General features: G+C 46.4%; 1 protein-coding gene across 8 annotated transcripts in view; it reads left to right on the forward strand.

The window, feature by feature from the left end:
- The window catches only part of AAK1 (AP2 associated kinase 1), a 98,794-nt gene that overhangs the window by 55,934 nt on the left and 27,115 nt on the right, over positions 1–15,745 (forward strand). For 3 of the 8 annotated variants that reach the window (XM_083629264.1, XM_083629267.1, XM_083629271.1), the window contains exons 16-19: positions 1,395–1,511; positions 6,391–6,480; positions 12,072–12,173; positions 15,038–15,139. In XM_083629264.1, the coding sequence (XP_083485390.1) occupies positions 1,395–1,511; positions 6,391–6,480; positions 12,072–12,173; positions 15,038–15,139 (411 nt within the window). The remainder of the gene's footprint in view (positions 1–1,394; positions 1,512–6,390; positions 6,481–12,071; positions 12,174–15,037; positions 15,140–15,745) is intronic. The other 5 variants (XM_083629268.1, XM_083629270.1, XM_083629266.1 and 2 more) reach the window with 4 other exon arrangements.

The following is a 15,745-nucleotide window of genomic DNA, read 5'->3' on the forward strand; positions in this document are numbered from 1 at the left end:
AAAGTGCCCTCAGAGTGGAAGCTGTGGCAGCCTAGGCTGTTGAAGATAAAGGGCCTCCCAAAACTTTCTAGGCTGTTCCTTGGGAACAGACAAGCTGACTTTTTTTAAGGCTCTCTTGGTCCAGTGGCCTAAATCAAGACCACTGGAGTTCTCATAATCGGTCAGACAGAGGTCCCACCCCCTGCACTTGATAGATTTCATATTTCAAGGTTAATTTGGCACAACATAATTCTACTTGCTGATTTTACCATTGGGTCCCAGTTTCACCTTCCAGGCTTCTGAGGCTACAGAGGGAAACAGCTGTGGTGGCAGTATATGACCATTGCTGGCTGACTTCTCCTGAAATAGACTTGAAATAGACTTCCTCTGAAATCATCCACAGTGTGATCAGCAGATGTGGGCCAGTGTTGTGGGAGTCCACTGGCAGTTGCGTTTATACTGTGCTACCAGCCAGAGTTCACTATCCTCAATGCTTTGTCAGAACCATCAGCGGCATAAGATTTTTAAATGCAATTGTTGCATTTCTTGGTATCCTAGTTGCAACCAAAAGACATACCATATGCTGTTTTTCTCACACTGCAAACCTATGCCTGTTTGCTTGGGAAGTATTCTGACTCTGTTCAGTGTGGACTATTCCCTAGCATGTTTTTATGATTGTAGACTGGCACCGGTTTCCTCCCCAAAAAAGCATCAGGAACAATCCTAGTAAGAATGAAGGAGCAACATGTGGAGTTTCTGTTTGGCTTAGTTGCTGATCCTTAAAACTGAGAAACCAGGTCTAGCTCTGGCTTGCAATAAGTATGAATAATAGTAATATCCAGGGGGGTTGGAATATTTCCAAGATATGCTTAGCAACTCATGATGCATAAGAGCACTTAATAACCAGGTCCTTGATTAATTTGTAATATAAAGATAAATCCAGCTCCTTTGTTGGCTTGTTAGTAATAATAGATGAATCAAACCAACTTTTATCTCATCCGGAGATGTTGACATTTTTGCTGGTGGCTGCTTGTTTAGAAAGAGCTAAATGTTGGTGCTGTGCAGTAGGCCTGTCAAGAGACTCATGGTGTGCTCAGGTATGGTCTGTTGCTCTGGCCAACAAATTGACCTGCCAGGTCAGGGTGGCCAGAAACAAGATGAATCCTTTCACCACAGGTGGCATCCATTCATCTCCTATATGAGACATGACAATCGAGAGAACCGCCCCAGACACATGGAAACATCTGGAGAGACCTATTGGACTGGAGACTTTAATATGCATTATAAACCAGTTCTAACATCAAGCTGCTGTTAATGCCTTTTCCCAAGAAATGGCAGAATTTTGTTGTTGTTTCTTATTGTATTTTAAATTACATAAAATATATAAAAAAATAACCAGGTCCTTGGAATTTCAGGTAAACTTCCAGAGAAGCTGGGTAGCTCAGCAGAGAATCTGATCCCAGGCTTTCAACCGGCTCCTTCCACAACACAGGCAGATGCGTTTGGCTCATCTTCTCTTGCACCTGTGTCAGGTATGCCCGGATGGGATGTTATTTGCAGCTCCAACCAATTCAGTGCAGAAGGTCTGTCCAATGGAAGCAGGCAGTGCTTGTCAGGCTGATTCTGGACTCTGCTTGTGTCTCTTTCAGTTGCCATCAGGGGAGATGGAAGGCAGGCTACAAGGGGGCATTAGGAGGCTGGCCAGGCTGAGGATAGGGGAGCACAGGGCCTCAGCTGCAAGTCGGTCAGCTATGTTTGGGCCAGGTGACCCCCATTTCCAGATCTCCAGCCCAGGTTCCCTGAGGGGGCAGGACCTGTAGTGTGAAGTGTTTCAGGCAGAAGCTGCTGTCCTGTTGGCTAAGCAGACGGACCAGGTTCTTGGCATTTGTACCAAGCCTGGTCAATTGGCAGGCTTATTACTGCCTGCCATTCACAGGGGCTGGCACTGCACACTCCTGTATATCTTGTGCCTGGAGAGGACTCGTGGTCCTGGGTAGTTGTTAGGCCAGGACCCAGCCTCAAGCTGTGAGGCTCTTCATTCACTTAGCCGAGTGCGGGAGCACCTGCTTCAGAGATGAATCAACAAGTGGGAAAAGTGGGGACCCGGGAAGGGCTGTACTTGATTCCATCTGGAGTGGACAGTTCATTAGCTTCCTTCTAAAACCTGGGTGCCTTCTGCAGGCTTACAGAAGCAGACCAGCCTAGATCCAGTCCAGCCTCTAATCTCATGGAGTATGATCAGGTTTTTATTGAGTCTGGCTGGTTTCTGGAGCAGCTGGAAGCCCCTGCTGTGTGCTGAGACCACCTTGGAGAAGAGCACAGGGCTTTAAGAATAGTCGGCAAGTAGCCTGAATGTGTGCTTTACCTGCTATATTTTCATGTTAAATGCTAAATGCGATGAGGCAGCAGTGGTGGCCCAGAATGGTGTTTTTTAGAGCTTTGGTGGATACTCCATAAAACACAAACCTGGCAGTTGTCATAAATTCTGGAGTGACTTCAAGATTATGCTACTTAAGCCTTCCCCAATCAACTGTCCTCTAGACATTTTTGGACTCCCATCATCCCAGAACATGGCAACTTGATGGGAGTTCCAGGAGCCACCAGTTTGGGGAAGGCTGTCCAACTGCATGTGCTGCATGTGTGGCTGACTTTGAAGATAGTTTGGGAACTTCATTTATTTATTTATTAAAAACATATCCTGCTTTTTACTATGTAGGTCTCACAGCAAAAAAATAAAATAAAAATACATAAAATACACAATGCACACATTTTAAAACTCTAATAATAATAATAATAATAATAATAATAATAATAATAATAATAATTTATTATTTGTACCCCGCCCATCTGGCTGGGTTTCCCCAGCCACTCTGGGCGGCTTCCAACAAAGATGAAAGATACACTAAAATGTCACATATTAAAAACTTCCCTGAACAGGGCTGCCTTCAGATGTCTTCTGAATGTCAGGTAGATGTTTATCGCTTTGACATCTGATGGGAGGGCGTGCCACAGGGCGGGCGCCACTACCGAGAAGGCCTTCTGCCTGGTTCCCTGTAACTTGGCCTCTCGCAGTGAGGGAACCGCCAGAAGGCCCTCGGAGCTGGACCTCAGCGTCCGGGCAGAACGATGGGGGAGGAGACGCTCCTTCAGATATACTGGACCGAGGCTGTTTAGGGCTTTAAAGGTCAGCACCAACACTTTGAATTGTGCTCGGAAACGTACTGGGAGCCAATGTAGGTCTTTCAAGACCAGTGTTATATGGTCTCGGCGGCTGCTCCCAGTCACCAGTCTAGCTGCCGCATTCTGGATTAGTTGTAGTTTCCGGGTCACCTTCAAAGGTAGCCCCACGGAGAGCGCATTGCAGTAGTCCAAGCGGGAGATAACCAGAGCATGTAGCACTCTGGCGAGACAGTCCGCAGGCAGATAGGGTCTCAGCCTACGTACCAGATGGAGCTGGTAAACAGCTGCCCTGGATACAGATTTGACCTGTGCCTCCATGGACAGCTGTGAGTCCAAAATGACTCCCAGGCTGCGCACCTGGTCCTTCAGGGGCACAGTTACATCAGGACCAGGGAATCCTCCATACCTGCCCGCCTCCTGTCCCCCAAAAACAGTACTTCTGTCTTGTCAGGATTCAACCTTAATCTGTTAGTCGCCATCCATCCTCCAACCGCTTCCAGACACTCACACAGGACCTTCACCGCCCTCACTGGTTCTGATTTAAAAGAGAGGTAGAGCTGGGTATCATCCGCATACTGATGAACACCCAGCCCAAACCTCCTGATGATCTCTCCCAGTGGCTGCATGTAAATGTTGAAAAGCATGGGGGAGAGGACAGAACCCTGAGGCACCCCACAAGTGAGAGCCCAGGGGTCTGAACACTCATCCCCCACCACCACTTTCTGAACACGGCCCAGGAGGAAGGAGCGGAACCACTGTATGACAGTGCCCCCAGCTCCCAGCCCCTCAAGACGGTCCAGAAGGATGTTATGGTCGATGGTATCAAACACCGCTGAGAGATCCAGCAGAACTAGGAAACAGCTCTCACCTTTGTGCCTAGCCCGCCGGAGATCATCAACCAGTGCGACCAAGGCAGTTTCAGTCCCATGATGAGGCCTGAATCCCGACTGGAAGGGATCCAAATGGTCCGCTTCTTCCAGGCGTGCCTGGAGTTGTTCAGCAACCACTCGCTCAATCACCTTGCCCAAGAATGGGAGATTTGAGACTGGGTGATAATTGGCCATCGTGGCCGCATCTAAAGATGGTTTTTTAAGAAGCGGTTTAATAACCGCCTCTTTCAGCGGGTCTGGGAAGGCTCCCTCACGGAGGGAAGCATTCACCACCCCACGAAGCCCATCGCCCAGTCCTTCCCAGCTAGCTTTTATAAGCCAGGATGGGCAAGGATCCAGGAGACAGGTGGTTGGCTTCACTCGTCCAAGCAGCCTGTCCACATCCTCGGAGGTAACAGATTGAAATTGATCCCACACAACTTGACTAGACAGGACTCTAGCACTCTCCCGCCCTGGCCCTGCTCCCACGGTGGAGTCTACTTCTTCCCGAATCTGAGCGATTTTATCTGCAAAAAACTTTGCAAAATCATTGCAGGAGATCATGTGGCCCGTACTGGGCCCCAATGTTGCAGGTGGTTCCGCTAAATTGTGAACCACCTGAAAAAGTCTCCTGCTGCTGTTTTCTGCAGATGCAATAGAGGCGGCGAAGAAAGTCTTCTTCGCCGTCACTATCGCCACTTGGTAGGCTCGACGTTGAGCTCTAACCTGTGTCCGGTCAGATTCGGAATGAGTTATCCGCCACCGGCGCTCTAGCCGTCTCAACGATTGTTTCATTGCCCTCAGATCCATGGAAAACCACGGGGCTCTCCGGGCTCCATGCAATCGGAGAGGGCGCTTCGGAGCCAAACAGTCAATAGCCCTGGTTAACTCCACATTCCAGCGGGCCACCAGGGAATCGGCTGAAAGGCCATCAACATGGGATAAAGCATCCCCTACCACTCTCTGGAAACCATTTGGATCCATTAAGTGGCGGGGGCGGACCATCCGAATCGGTCCCACCTCCCTGCAGAGGGGATGGGTCGCAGAGAAGTCCAGTTGCACCAGGAAGTGATCTGACCATTAAAGCTCCAAAGTCTAAAACTTCAGGAATTTAAAATCTCGAGAAAAGAAAAAAGGGAAATATCTGAGCAGCATTCAGGGTGCAAAGGTCTACTTGAATAAAACAGTTTTGGCCAGACACCTGAAACTCAGTTACGGGTGGTGCCAGTCTAACTTCTTGCGGGTAGGCCCTCCATAGAGTTGGGCCCACAACATGGAAATATGAGTTGTGCTTCCAGCTTTCAGGTAGTGCAGAAGTTAGAGGTCTGCCTGTGGACAGTTGTGGGCCGGTTTTCTCATCTCTTGTCTCCTAAAGCAGCTGCGCTGGCTGCCATTTGATCGTGGGACAATTCAAAGTGCTGGTTTTGACACTTAGAGCCATAAACTGCTTGAGTTCTGATTATCTCAGGGGGTGTCTCTTTACATTTAAGATCATCTGTAGAAATCCCGCTGTATGTTCCAGATAAACCATTGCAAGGAGCAGGGAATATGGGATTGTTTTATATTGTTTTAATGTTTTTTTTTTTTGTTTGTTTTTTACGGAGCAGGGTCTTCTGTGCAGCAGCCCCATTGCTCTGGAACTTTTCCCCAAGGGAGGTTCATTCAGCCTCAGCCTTCTTGGAGAAGTTCAATGTTTTTCAGAGGGCCTTTGATTTCTGGCGCTGCTTGCCTCAGCTCTGCTTTTTGAGGGTTTTATCGATTTGATTTTGCCATTTTTATTGGATGGTTTTATAAACCATTATGAAACTTAATGAATAGTGGTATAAAGCTGTCGGTAAGAGTAATAATATAGTATAGCCATGCATCTTGACTTAGAGACTTCACTCGGTTGCGACACTTTCAAAGAAACACAGTAGCCCTCCCCAAGGCTAACAGAACATATGAATAATGAATTAATCCTCACCATGTGAACTGTTGAGTTTGGAGATGGTGGAATGACCTGATGCCCTTGGAAGAAGAGTTGTTACTTTGGTTCTGTGGGTGATCTACTGTGACCTTGGATCAACTCACCAATAATTCACTGATAAACTTTTTGGTTGAGTGGCGAATAATAGCTGCAGCTTGCTGGAGGGGTCCCATGGAGGTGGGAGGGTAATACTGCCATACCCCCAGATGCATGTGGCAATTAAATGACTTTTCAATGCATCTTTGGTCTGTTTGGCATCTTCCTGTGCTCTGCTTGACATCTCTCTCTCTCTCTCTCTCTCTCTCTCTCTCTCTCTCTCTCTCTCTCTCTCTCTCTCTCTCTCCCTCCCTCTCCCCATTCCTTCCTTTCCTAACTTCCCCCTTGCTGCTCACCCAGCTGAAAAAACAAAAGATATCCTGGACTCTAGCCCTCCACTTCTGGCTGTTCCCGATCCTTTCATTCCTCTTCCGCTATCAGATACACCAGGTAACTGTGACTTGCATAAACAAGATGGGATTTAGCAGAAGGGATCCCACTCAAACGTGTTGCCACCCAAAGTGACTGTTTGGGTGGCCTTGTATACAAATGTCAGTAAGTGAATTCAGATGGTGTGTTATATCGAACCATTCACAGTACGACTTGAGAGTCACCTGTTTGCTTCAGCGTGCTTCCTGGAGGTACCTGGATGCCAGCAGCACCCTTCTGGTCCTAACTTGGTTCTTGGGTGGGTTGGGTTCAAGGTAGATTGGGTTCATTTGACCTTGATCTTTTAAGATCATGGTAGAAAATGTATTAGTGGATGTTGTCTCTTAGGTAACCTATAAATATTGGCCTGGCAGGCTCTCAGGGACTCATCAGAAGTTACTGGGGTGGGGAGTGTTGCAATAAGAGAATGATGGATAAATCCATATGTACCAGCTGAACATTTTAAAATCTATTAATTCGATGAAAGGACCCTGTTCTGCTTCTCCTTTCATATCAGTGGGTTTTCATGGGATCTGTTCCCAGTGTTACCTGGCTTTTATTTTTATTTTTTAAATAGTGCTTTATTTGCTACTCATGGGCTGCAACTGCTAATGGAAATGTAACTGCTGCAAGAAGGACAGAGGTGACGGCAGAGCATCTGTTCAGATACTGAGAAATGAGAAGTTCAGGCTCAAGGCATTCATCTTCTCTTGCCTTTGAATGGAAGGGAGCCAAGTCTCCTTGAAATAAGCTCATGGCAGGCTGTCTTGCTTGATTAGTCATTACAGAGTGTGGTAATGCTTTTAATTCTGTGCACTAGGCACTAGTTCCTCCCCCCTCTTTTTTCTCACAAGGCAAAGGCAAGGGCGGTGACTGGCTGGCATGTCCTGTCCAGCATACCGGTAGTTTCACTATCAATGGTTAAATTCACAGCCTTCAAGGGGATGGGATTCTCCCTCTCTGGCCGCTGTTTTAACAACATATGCTGCAGTCAAATGAAAGCACAGCAGAACTGCAAGCCCTTCTCTCTGATGCCTGCTATTTCATAAATAAAACGAGGCACTGGTGGTGAGAATGGTGATCAGGCCAATAGCTGTTACATGCGAAATTTTGTTTCTAGAAAATCTCTTTTCATCTCCCCACCTACACCCAGCCCTGCAAAGCAATTTTTTAAAATAGTCCTTATAGCTGTATAGATATGCTTGAAAGGATAGTGGGGGGACCTGCTTGCTGAAATCTTAGTAGCCACATGGGTAGATTTCCAAAGTCCCACAGCATAACTACCGTATTTTTCGCTCTCCTGGCTTCAGGGATAGCTGCGCAGCCTGCATTCGCTCCATAAGACACACATTTCCCCTTACTTTTTAGGAGGGGGAAGTGCGTCTTACAGAGCGAAAAATACGGTTCTTCTCTGCTCTTCCTCCAAGACTAGCAAAACCCAAAATAATTTATGCAGTGCAAAAGAAGCATTGCGTGTTTTCTGGATAGCAGATTCAGTTTTTTCCTTGAGCTGTGCTTGGATTTCACAGACAAAAGGCATGAAATATGTGCTTTCCTTTCTCCTTCTACAGTTTTAGCCGCCCTTTGTAATGAGCTCCTAAGATGGGATTGACTTGTTTTGGAGAACAACACGTGCCCTTTGGTTTGTTGACGCCTCAAAGGTTAAAAACAAGGCAGCCGCCTAGAGCAGCTGCTTGGAAAGGTCCCATGGTCTTTAGCCAGCCTTTGCCAAATTGGTGCCCTCCAGATGTTTTGTACTGCAACTCCCATTAGTCCCAGCCAGCATGGTCATTCTCCCATCAGCTGCAGTGCTATACAGCTGTGCTGGCTACGGCTGATGGGCGTCATAGTCCCAAAACATTTGGAGGGCACTAGGCTGGCAAAAGCTGCTCTTAAGCCTGGTATTCTGAATGTGCTGTTTGATGGGATTCTTACTAGATAGTTTTTCTTCCCCAGCTGATGTCCAAGGAAAAGGACTCTGCTGCTGTGTGCTTTATTGAAATAGCTGTCCTTTTCTTTCCTTCCATGGTTGAAGAGTGAGTAACATGCTCAAAAAGCCTATGGGGTGGTTTTTTGTTTTGTGCATCTTGGTTATTCAAAGTGATAATTAATAATGGTTGAATTGCATTTTGGGAGACTTTCTTTTTTCCACCCTAATTAAGGATGCCTGCTGTAACTTGTGCACTGTTTGTTTATTTTTGGATGTTTAGCCAGGACATGCAGACAGCATGGGGTGGTTTTAAAAGAGAAGTCCAGGTGGCAAAAGCAAATATTTTTATCCCCAAGGTCACTTGCTGAAACAGCTCCACCTGACTCAACCGTGCCCACTGCAACCTTGCACAAGGGTAAAGTAATACTCACATCCACCTTCCACCTGCTTTGCAAAGCTGACAAAGGGAGCAGCAGCCCCTGAAAGCCGATGGGAATAAGGAGGGGTGGAGCTTGCAACAACTTTCTTCTGTTGCCTTTCCTTCTCTCTGTGTGGAAGAGGAAGCCCCTGTTCTCAGCAGGAGCCCTGTGTTGTTGCTTTTTATATCTTGTAGCTGTTGATATTCATCTGACTTGAGAGACAATGGAGTGCACCTCCAGGGGTGAAGTCAAACAACACGGTTAGCAACACTGATGACCTCCCTGGGGCTCAAGCCTGGGCAGTGTTTATGGAGGTCCTGGATTGCCCAGATGATAAGACTCCCCTCTTGGTCTTACTAGTGTAGTAAGGAAAGCAGAGCAATAAGTTTGGCACCAGGTTGGCTATAGGAGTTGCTGGAAGGAGGCATACAAGGCACCATCCAACTGCCTTAGGGACTCCACCCTGGATTTGCGTAGGGCTTTCTCCTCAGTCTTTTCTTCTCCTGAATCCCAGAAGGCAGCAGAGGTTTAGGATCAGAGTTTTCATTCTCATAATTCCCAGGTTGATGAGCCCCACCTGCCCCTCACTTCCCTCTACAGCACATGCAGAAATCACATTCTTGACCACTGGACCCACTCATCCGCCAGAGCCTGTCTTCACATGTAGGTGAAGTCCCTAACTCACTGAGGGTTTGAGGCCCATTGGCTACCCTCACCTGGTTTAGCTTTTTTTTACATCACTTGTTTTAGTATTATTTATTTATTGCATTTATATCTCACCTTGTTCTCCGGAGAGCCCAAGGTGGAGTACATGGTCCTTCCTCTTTAATCTCATTTAATCTCCATAAACAACCCTGTGAGATAGGTTAGACTGACATCCAAGCCCCGGCCCCCCCGCCCCATAAATGAGCTTCATGGCCCAGCATCACACTGGCTCTGATAGGATATCACTGTATGCATTTGTTCAGAAGCACATCCCATTAAGGTCACACTCCCAGATATGTTGTACGCTAAGGCTGCTGTCGTATTCACCAGGGGGTGGGGAACTGAATCTGGTTAGCAGGCTGGATCCAAAAGTCTCCCACCCCACAGGCCGCTTTGGCAAGTGAGTGGGACACCCCACCTGTCAGTGCACATGAGGTCAGGTGCTTTAACTTCAAAGGGAGAATTAGCACATTCTAAAATGTCCTCCCAATTCTTCCTTTCCAGCTGGAATTCTGCACTTTTTGAATTTGTTGCTGCAGGTCTAGTGCTGGATTACACCAGTGGCTGGAAAAGAGGAATCAGTCTGGTTTTTTTATTCCCATGTCCATTTTAAGATTCCCACCCCCTTTCATGCAGATCCTGGTTACTTAAATGTGCATGCACACAGCAAATCAGCCAGAGAAAAATTTGCACACAGCTGTTGAGAGATTCAAAGCCCTCTTCATGCAAATCTACTAATTGCAGTCCTCCAGGAATATAATTTGCATAATGCATAATTCATTTTGTCTTTGGGGGACAAAAGGCCAAAAGAGAGAGAAAGAAATCATGTTGGCTTCTGGGATGTGAGAGTCCTAAATAGAGAAGTCAAGCCACTTATCACTGTGTGACAATGGCAGATATTCAAGAGATCTTGGAGACAATAATTGCACCTGCTTCTGCTTGAGTGTAAATTAAGGGAGGTTCTGGCTTTACTGCACTGAATCAACTTTGGGAGCTTCTGTGCACATTATGAGGATGGTGCAAAACACTGAAATTAAACAAGAAGCTCTGAAATGCTGCACCAAAGCCTGTCCCATGTGGTTGCCATGCTGGCTGGGATTGAGGGGAGATGTACTTTGTACACCTGGAGGGCATCAGGTTGGGCAAGGCTCCCCTGTGGCATGAGGTCCCAGGTCACATCCAAACATCTGCCATAAAACTGCTGTAGCAGAACATGCAGGTTGCTGAAAACATCCCTGCCAGATTTGGAGGGAGAAGGGACATCTATAGGACTTTCCCCTATACGTTCCAGGGAGTGAGACCACAGAAAGTACACAGCCCAGAATCCCACTGGACAATTCACCCCTGGCCTTAGGTATTAACTAGGATTAATTCTTTTCTTTTGGCCACGTGCAATAAAAGGGGGGCAACGATTTGTAGGATTTGTGACTCATCTTTCTGTGATGTAGCTAATACCATGCATGGTGGTTTTGCGAAGTTTTTGTGAACTAACCACAGCACTTGCACAGAATCAGGAGCATGCAGTTTACAGGTCTCTGTGTTTCATGAATGCCTTTGGGATTCTGCAGCTCTCCTTACACACAGAAGTGCATTTGAGCCATGGTCTGCTGGTACCCATTCCTGAAGACGTGGAGTTGGGGAGGGCGGGAGAAAGTTACTAATGCCAATGATGTACTTTTACTGGGACTATTTCTTCTCTCCATGTTGATAAGCTGAGAGAAAAGCTTTGTGTGTGTGTGTGTGTGTGTGTGTGTGTGTGTGTGTGTGTGTCTGTCTGTCTGTCTGTCTGTCTGTTTGTGTCTGTGTCTGGCGGTGGGGCAGCTTCAGTTGAAATGTGGCCATTTGAGATTTTTGCAGTCCTAACACCTCATTTTATTCCTCTACTGATTTTCTCCTATCAGTTATGTTAAATGCCAACTTCCAGACATATTCCAGACATCATCAAGTATGACTGAGCCTAGAAAACTGAGCACTCTTAAGAGGTTAATTGAAATCCTACATTTTAAAAATCCAGTGTGTCTCCAAAAAAACCCACCACACTCAAACTAAAAGGAACAGGCAATGCAGATTGATTAATTTGTATAGTTTAGCTTGGCGCTTTGGGGTTGTGTGTGTGTGTGTGTGTGTGTGTGTTTGAAAAGGAGTCAGCAACAATTCTGGGCCAATTCTTTATTGGCTATCAAGATGTTTTAGTGCAAGGATGCATCACTGTGATGAGCCAATTAAATGGGACACCTTGGAGAGGCTACAACAAGTAAAAAAAGTGTCTGCGGTCTTGTTTCTGTTTATGTGATTCAGTTATTAAAGGACCAGCTGGAAAAATCCAGGGCCCTGACTTTTCAGGTTGTTGCATGCTTAACAAAAGGATCCACATCTGCAATTAAATGCATATATTGGTGAAAATAACCCTGATAGAAATCCTTTAAATGTTAGGTGCGTTGTTGACCTTGTTGAACAACTGCTGTTCTGCTTTAACCAATTTTTTTGTGTGATTTTTGCTTTATTTCTTTCTGCTTCTCTCCTTCCTCATTTCCTGCTCTCTCCCCCTCCCCTGCTAGAAAAACTGATTGAGGGCCTCAAATCTCCTGAGCCTGCACTTCTCCTCCCTGATATCCTGCCTCTCGCTGATCCCTTCGGTAGCACCCCTGATGCTGTGAATGGTAAAATCCTGAAAAGCCTCTCTGGCGTGTTCTGTCCTGCATGTTGACCCACCAGCATTGCATGTTTTGAACCGTAGCAAGCATGTGCCCAGAGGTCAAGCCAGCCAGAGCCCACAAAAAGTGACTTTGGGAGACAGAGGGTCATAGGATGTTGTCCAGTGTTTGGAATTCACTATGGCTGAGTCTGCGAATCAGACATGTGAAGCTCCTGCACCCTGGGCATCACCGCCAAACCATCCCCTTCCCTTGTTCCACTAATTCTCCGCTTTCTGTAATCTATCACTTCTTCCTCTCATTTTTATCCTTCCCACGTGGGAAACTCAGGCCAGATCTACATGTGCAGCAAAAATGGGGTGGTAGAGTCCTGATGTGAATGGACTTCAAATTATACAGGAGGGCAGGAAAGGTTCATTCACTGGGCAGACGTGGGGAATCTTTGGCTCTTCAGATGTTATTGAACTTGCAGCTCCAGTCGGCGCTAGCAAACATGGTTGATGGCTAAGAATGATGGGAGTTGTAGTTCAGCAGCATCTGGAGAGCCAAAGGTTCCCCACCTTGGGGGGGGGGGGACCAAATCATTGGCTGAGCTCAGATAAACAGAAGTATGAGATTACTTTACTCCATATATGCCCACTTGACCTCTTTGATCGGCAAAACTGGCATTGTTACAGGTGCCACGTAATACCTGTCCAATGTTCGTAAGAATTTGAAATTTTAGTGTGGCAGCACTGGATCTCCCTGCCTGTGGATATCAGGCAGGTGCCTTCACTGTATTCTTATCAGCACTTGCTAAAAACCTATTAGTTTAGGCAAGTCTGTCCAAGTATCTAGAATGCCAATGCAAATTGTAATCTGTTCCTCCATACCATGCATAATTTTATATGCTTCTAGCATGTTGTCTCCTACTCACCTTTTCCCTAAGCGAAAAAGTCCCAAACGTCATAAGGGAGTCTCTCCATCCCCTTGATCATTTTGGTTGCTCTTTTCTGAACCTTTTCCAACTCTACAATATCCTTTCCAAGATGAGGCAACCAGATCTGTTCCAGGTATTCCAAATGCAGTTGCACCATAGATTTATTTAATTGTACTGTATTATGATACTGGCAGTTTTATCTTCCATTCCTTCCCTGGTGATTGCCTTTTTCACAGCTGCCCTACAAGGGGTCGACATCTTCACTGAGCTATCTACTATGACCCCCAAGGTCTCGTTCCCAGTCATTCACCTACAGTTCAGTCCCTATGAGTGTATACGTGAAATTAATATTCTTTTTGCCCTGACGTGCATCACTTTGCACTTGTTTACATTGAATTGCATTTGCCATTTTGCTGCCTATTTCTTCAGTTTGGAGAGGTTCCTTTCGCAGCTCTTCGCAATCTCTTTTCGTTTTAAAGAGCCTGAGCAATTTAGCACTGTCGGCAAACTTGGCTACCTCACAGCTCACCCCTAACTCTAGATCAGCAAGCTAAAAAGCTCAGGTCCCAATACTGATCCTTGGGAGACTCCACTTTCTACTCCTTTCCATCCAGAGAGCTGTCTATTTATCCCTCCTCTCTGCAATCTACTAACCTAACCCATCCCTGATCCACCAGAGGGCCTCACTTCACCCCCCCTCCCCACTTTCCTGCTCTGAAATGATGTGTCCACCAATTTCTGCTATGTTTCTTCTTGCATCCTTAGAAATGGTTTGGCGTGCCTGGGTCTCTCTTGCTCTTGAGGAGCCTCAGTGGCTTTTCTCCTCAGATTTTTGTTTCTCTCTGCTGCATTCTTTCCCTTGCTCAAAGGCTTAAAAGCCCGGGATAGAAAACACCCTCTGGCCCTTGCAAGCCTAAGCTCCCAGAGCATCCTGAATGGGCCCAGACAAGACTGGCTGGCTGGCCTAGTCCATCCTCTGGTCTCCCTTGTGTCATATCTTCCCTTCACAAAGCTGAGAATCAAATTGGGGTTTTTAAAGCTGTTGCATGTATTAAATAGCCATAAATATATACCTGATGTTCCTTTTCCCAAAATGTATCTTGAAAGGTGCAATTAAGCCACCCGTGTTGCAAGCACATCTTTTTTTCAGTTCAATGCATGCCATAATCCTGGACACTTTTGGAAAGCTAAAGAGACCCTTCCTAAGCATTTTAAGTAGCAAATTATTTCCAGCTGCCTATTTGCTGGAAGAAGAAATCGAACCAGCTACCAAAGTTTCATGGCATATTAAAGCCAAGCCTTATAATGAAACTGAATCACAGGAGTCTGGGCTGCATGCTTCCGTTTTTGAGACTTGTCTACATGTGTTAGAAAGCACATGGGGGCAATAAGGAACGTGAGCCTGACAGGCTCCATCTGCTCATCCCTAGCAACGAGAGAAGCTCTGCTGTGCAGAATACATCCAAATACCACAGCTCAGTGGGCAGGGCGTCTCCAGGGACCTGCGGCTTGCACCATCTTCGCCTGGCCAAAGGGTCAGGTTGAAAGAACCCCTGCAGTTGTCCCTGCCCACATGATTCTGCATACAGGAGGGGCATGGAATCTCCTCCCATGGCTGTGGCATTGATGCTGTCAGAGGTACGTCTGGAAAGGAACCTCACTGACACTTGGAAGTTTGGGCTTGCACAGGTCTGCCAGTGTGCTGGATTTTTCTTGTTCTGTGCTTTCCTGGGTGCCCAGGAATGCACAGTTGTGCCAATGGGAATATCCCTTTGAAAATCACCCTCAGACTAAACTGACATTTAGTAGTGCAATCCAGGTGCTGGAATGTCTCTGGCTGCAGTAGGATGTCCAGGGCTTAGTGTTTCAGGCTATGGCCTTCTCTTCCTTTCTTTCTTCTGAACCTCACCTAACTTTGGCTTCTGCTCTGTTCCTTTGTGCCTTCGGAAAGGAAAAGCTGAACTAACAGTTGAGAGTCTCATCCCAGGCCTTGAGGCACCTGTGTCGCAGCATATATCATCGCAGACAGACTCTGTGGCTTCAAACAGAGCAGGTTGGTGGGGGCTTGAGCTCAGGCGGGCCATGATGTCAAGCTGGTGACATCATGATGAAGAAATGGGTGGGCTTCTGTGTCTTCCAGTCTCAGCAATGGGGCATTGCCTGCAAGCTGAACTTTTCTTTAAAGTGCTAATTTGAAATCTTAAAAAGATCCATACACCTTCTCTGGGGTATATATATATGTGCACAACCTCTCTCCAAATGCTACACATTTAAATAAGGCAAAGTATTAAACAGCATAACATTCTGCAACCTGCAGCCTTGGCATTATCAACACCACGCTCTCACAGAGCTAACAGATTAGAATCAGTCGCATCTACAGTTCAGCCCAGAGTGCTGTAACTGTAATCCTCCTATCACATTGAATTTCAACTCCTTAAAATCCAGAGCTGTTAAATAAGCAGCAAGGCATCTCCCAAAGCCCTTTAAGCTGATATTTTCAAGAACACCACCACCTGAAATCAATTTATTTGTTCAGAGGCTGCTTGTATATGCCGAGTCCTTTCAAAACGACTAATTTTGGCCCCACTTCAGCCCAGGATTTTAAAAACCGATACATTCAAGCTCAGGATGAGTTGCAGGCAAGCAGCTTGCCAGGTGT

The sequence above is a fragment of the Podarcis filfolensis genome, assembly GCF_964270895.1.
Source record: "Podarcis filfolensis genome assembly, chromosome: 8".
Taxonomy (NCBI): Eukaryota; Metazoa; Chordata; class Lepidosauria; order Squamata; family Lacertidae; genus Podarcis; species Podarcis filfolensis.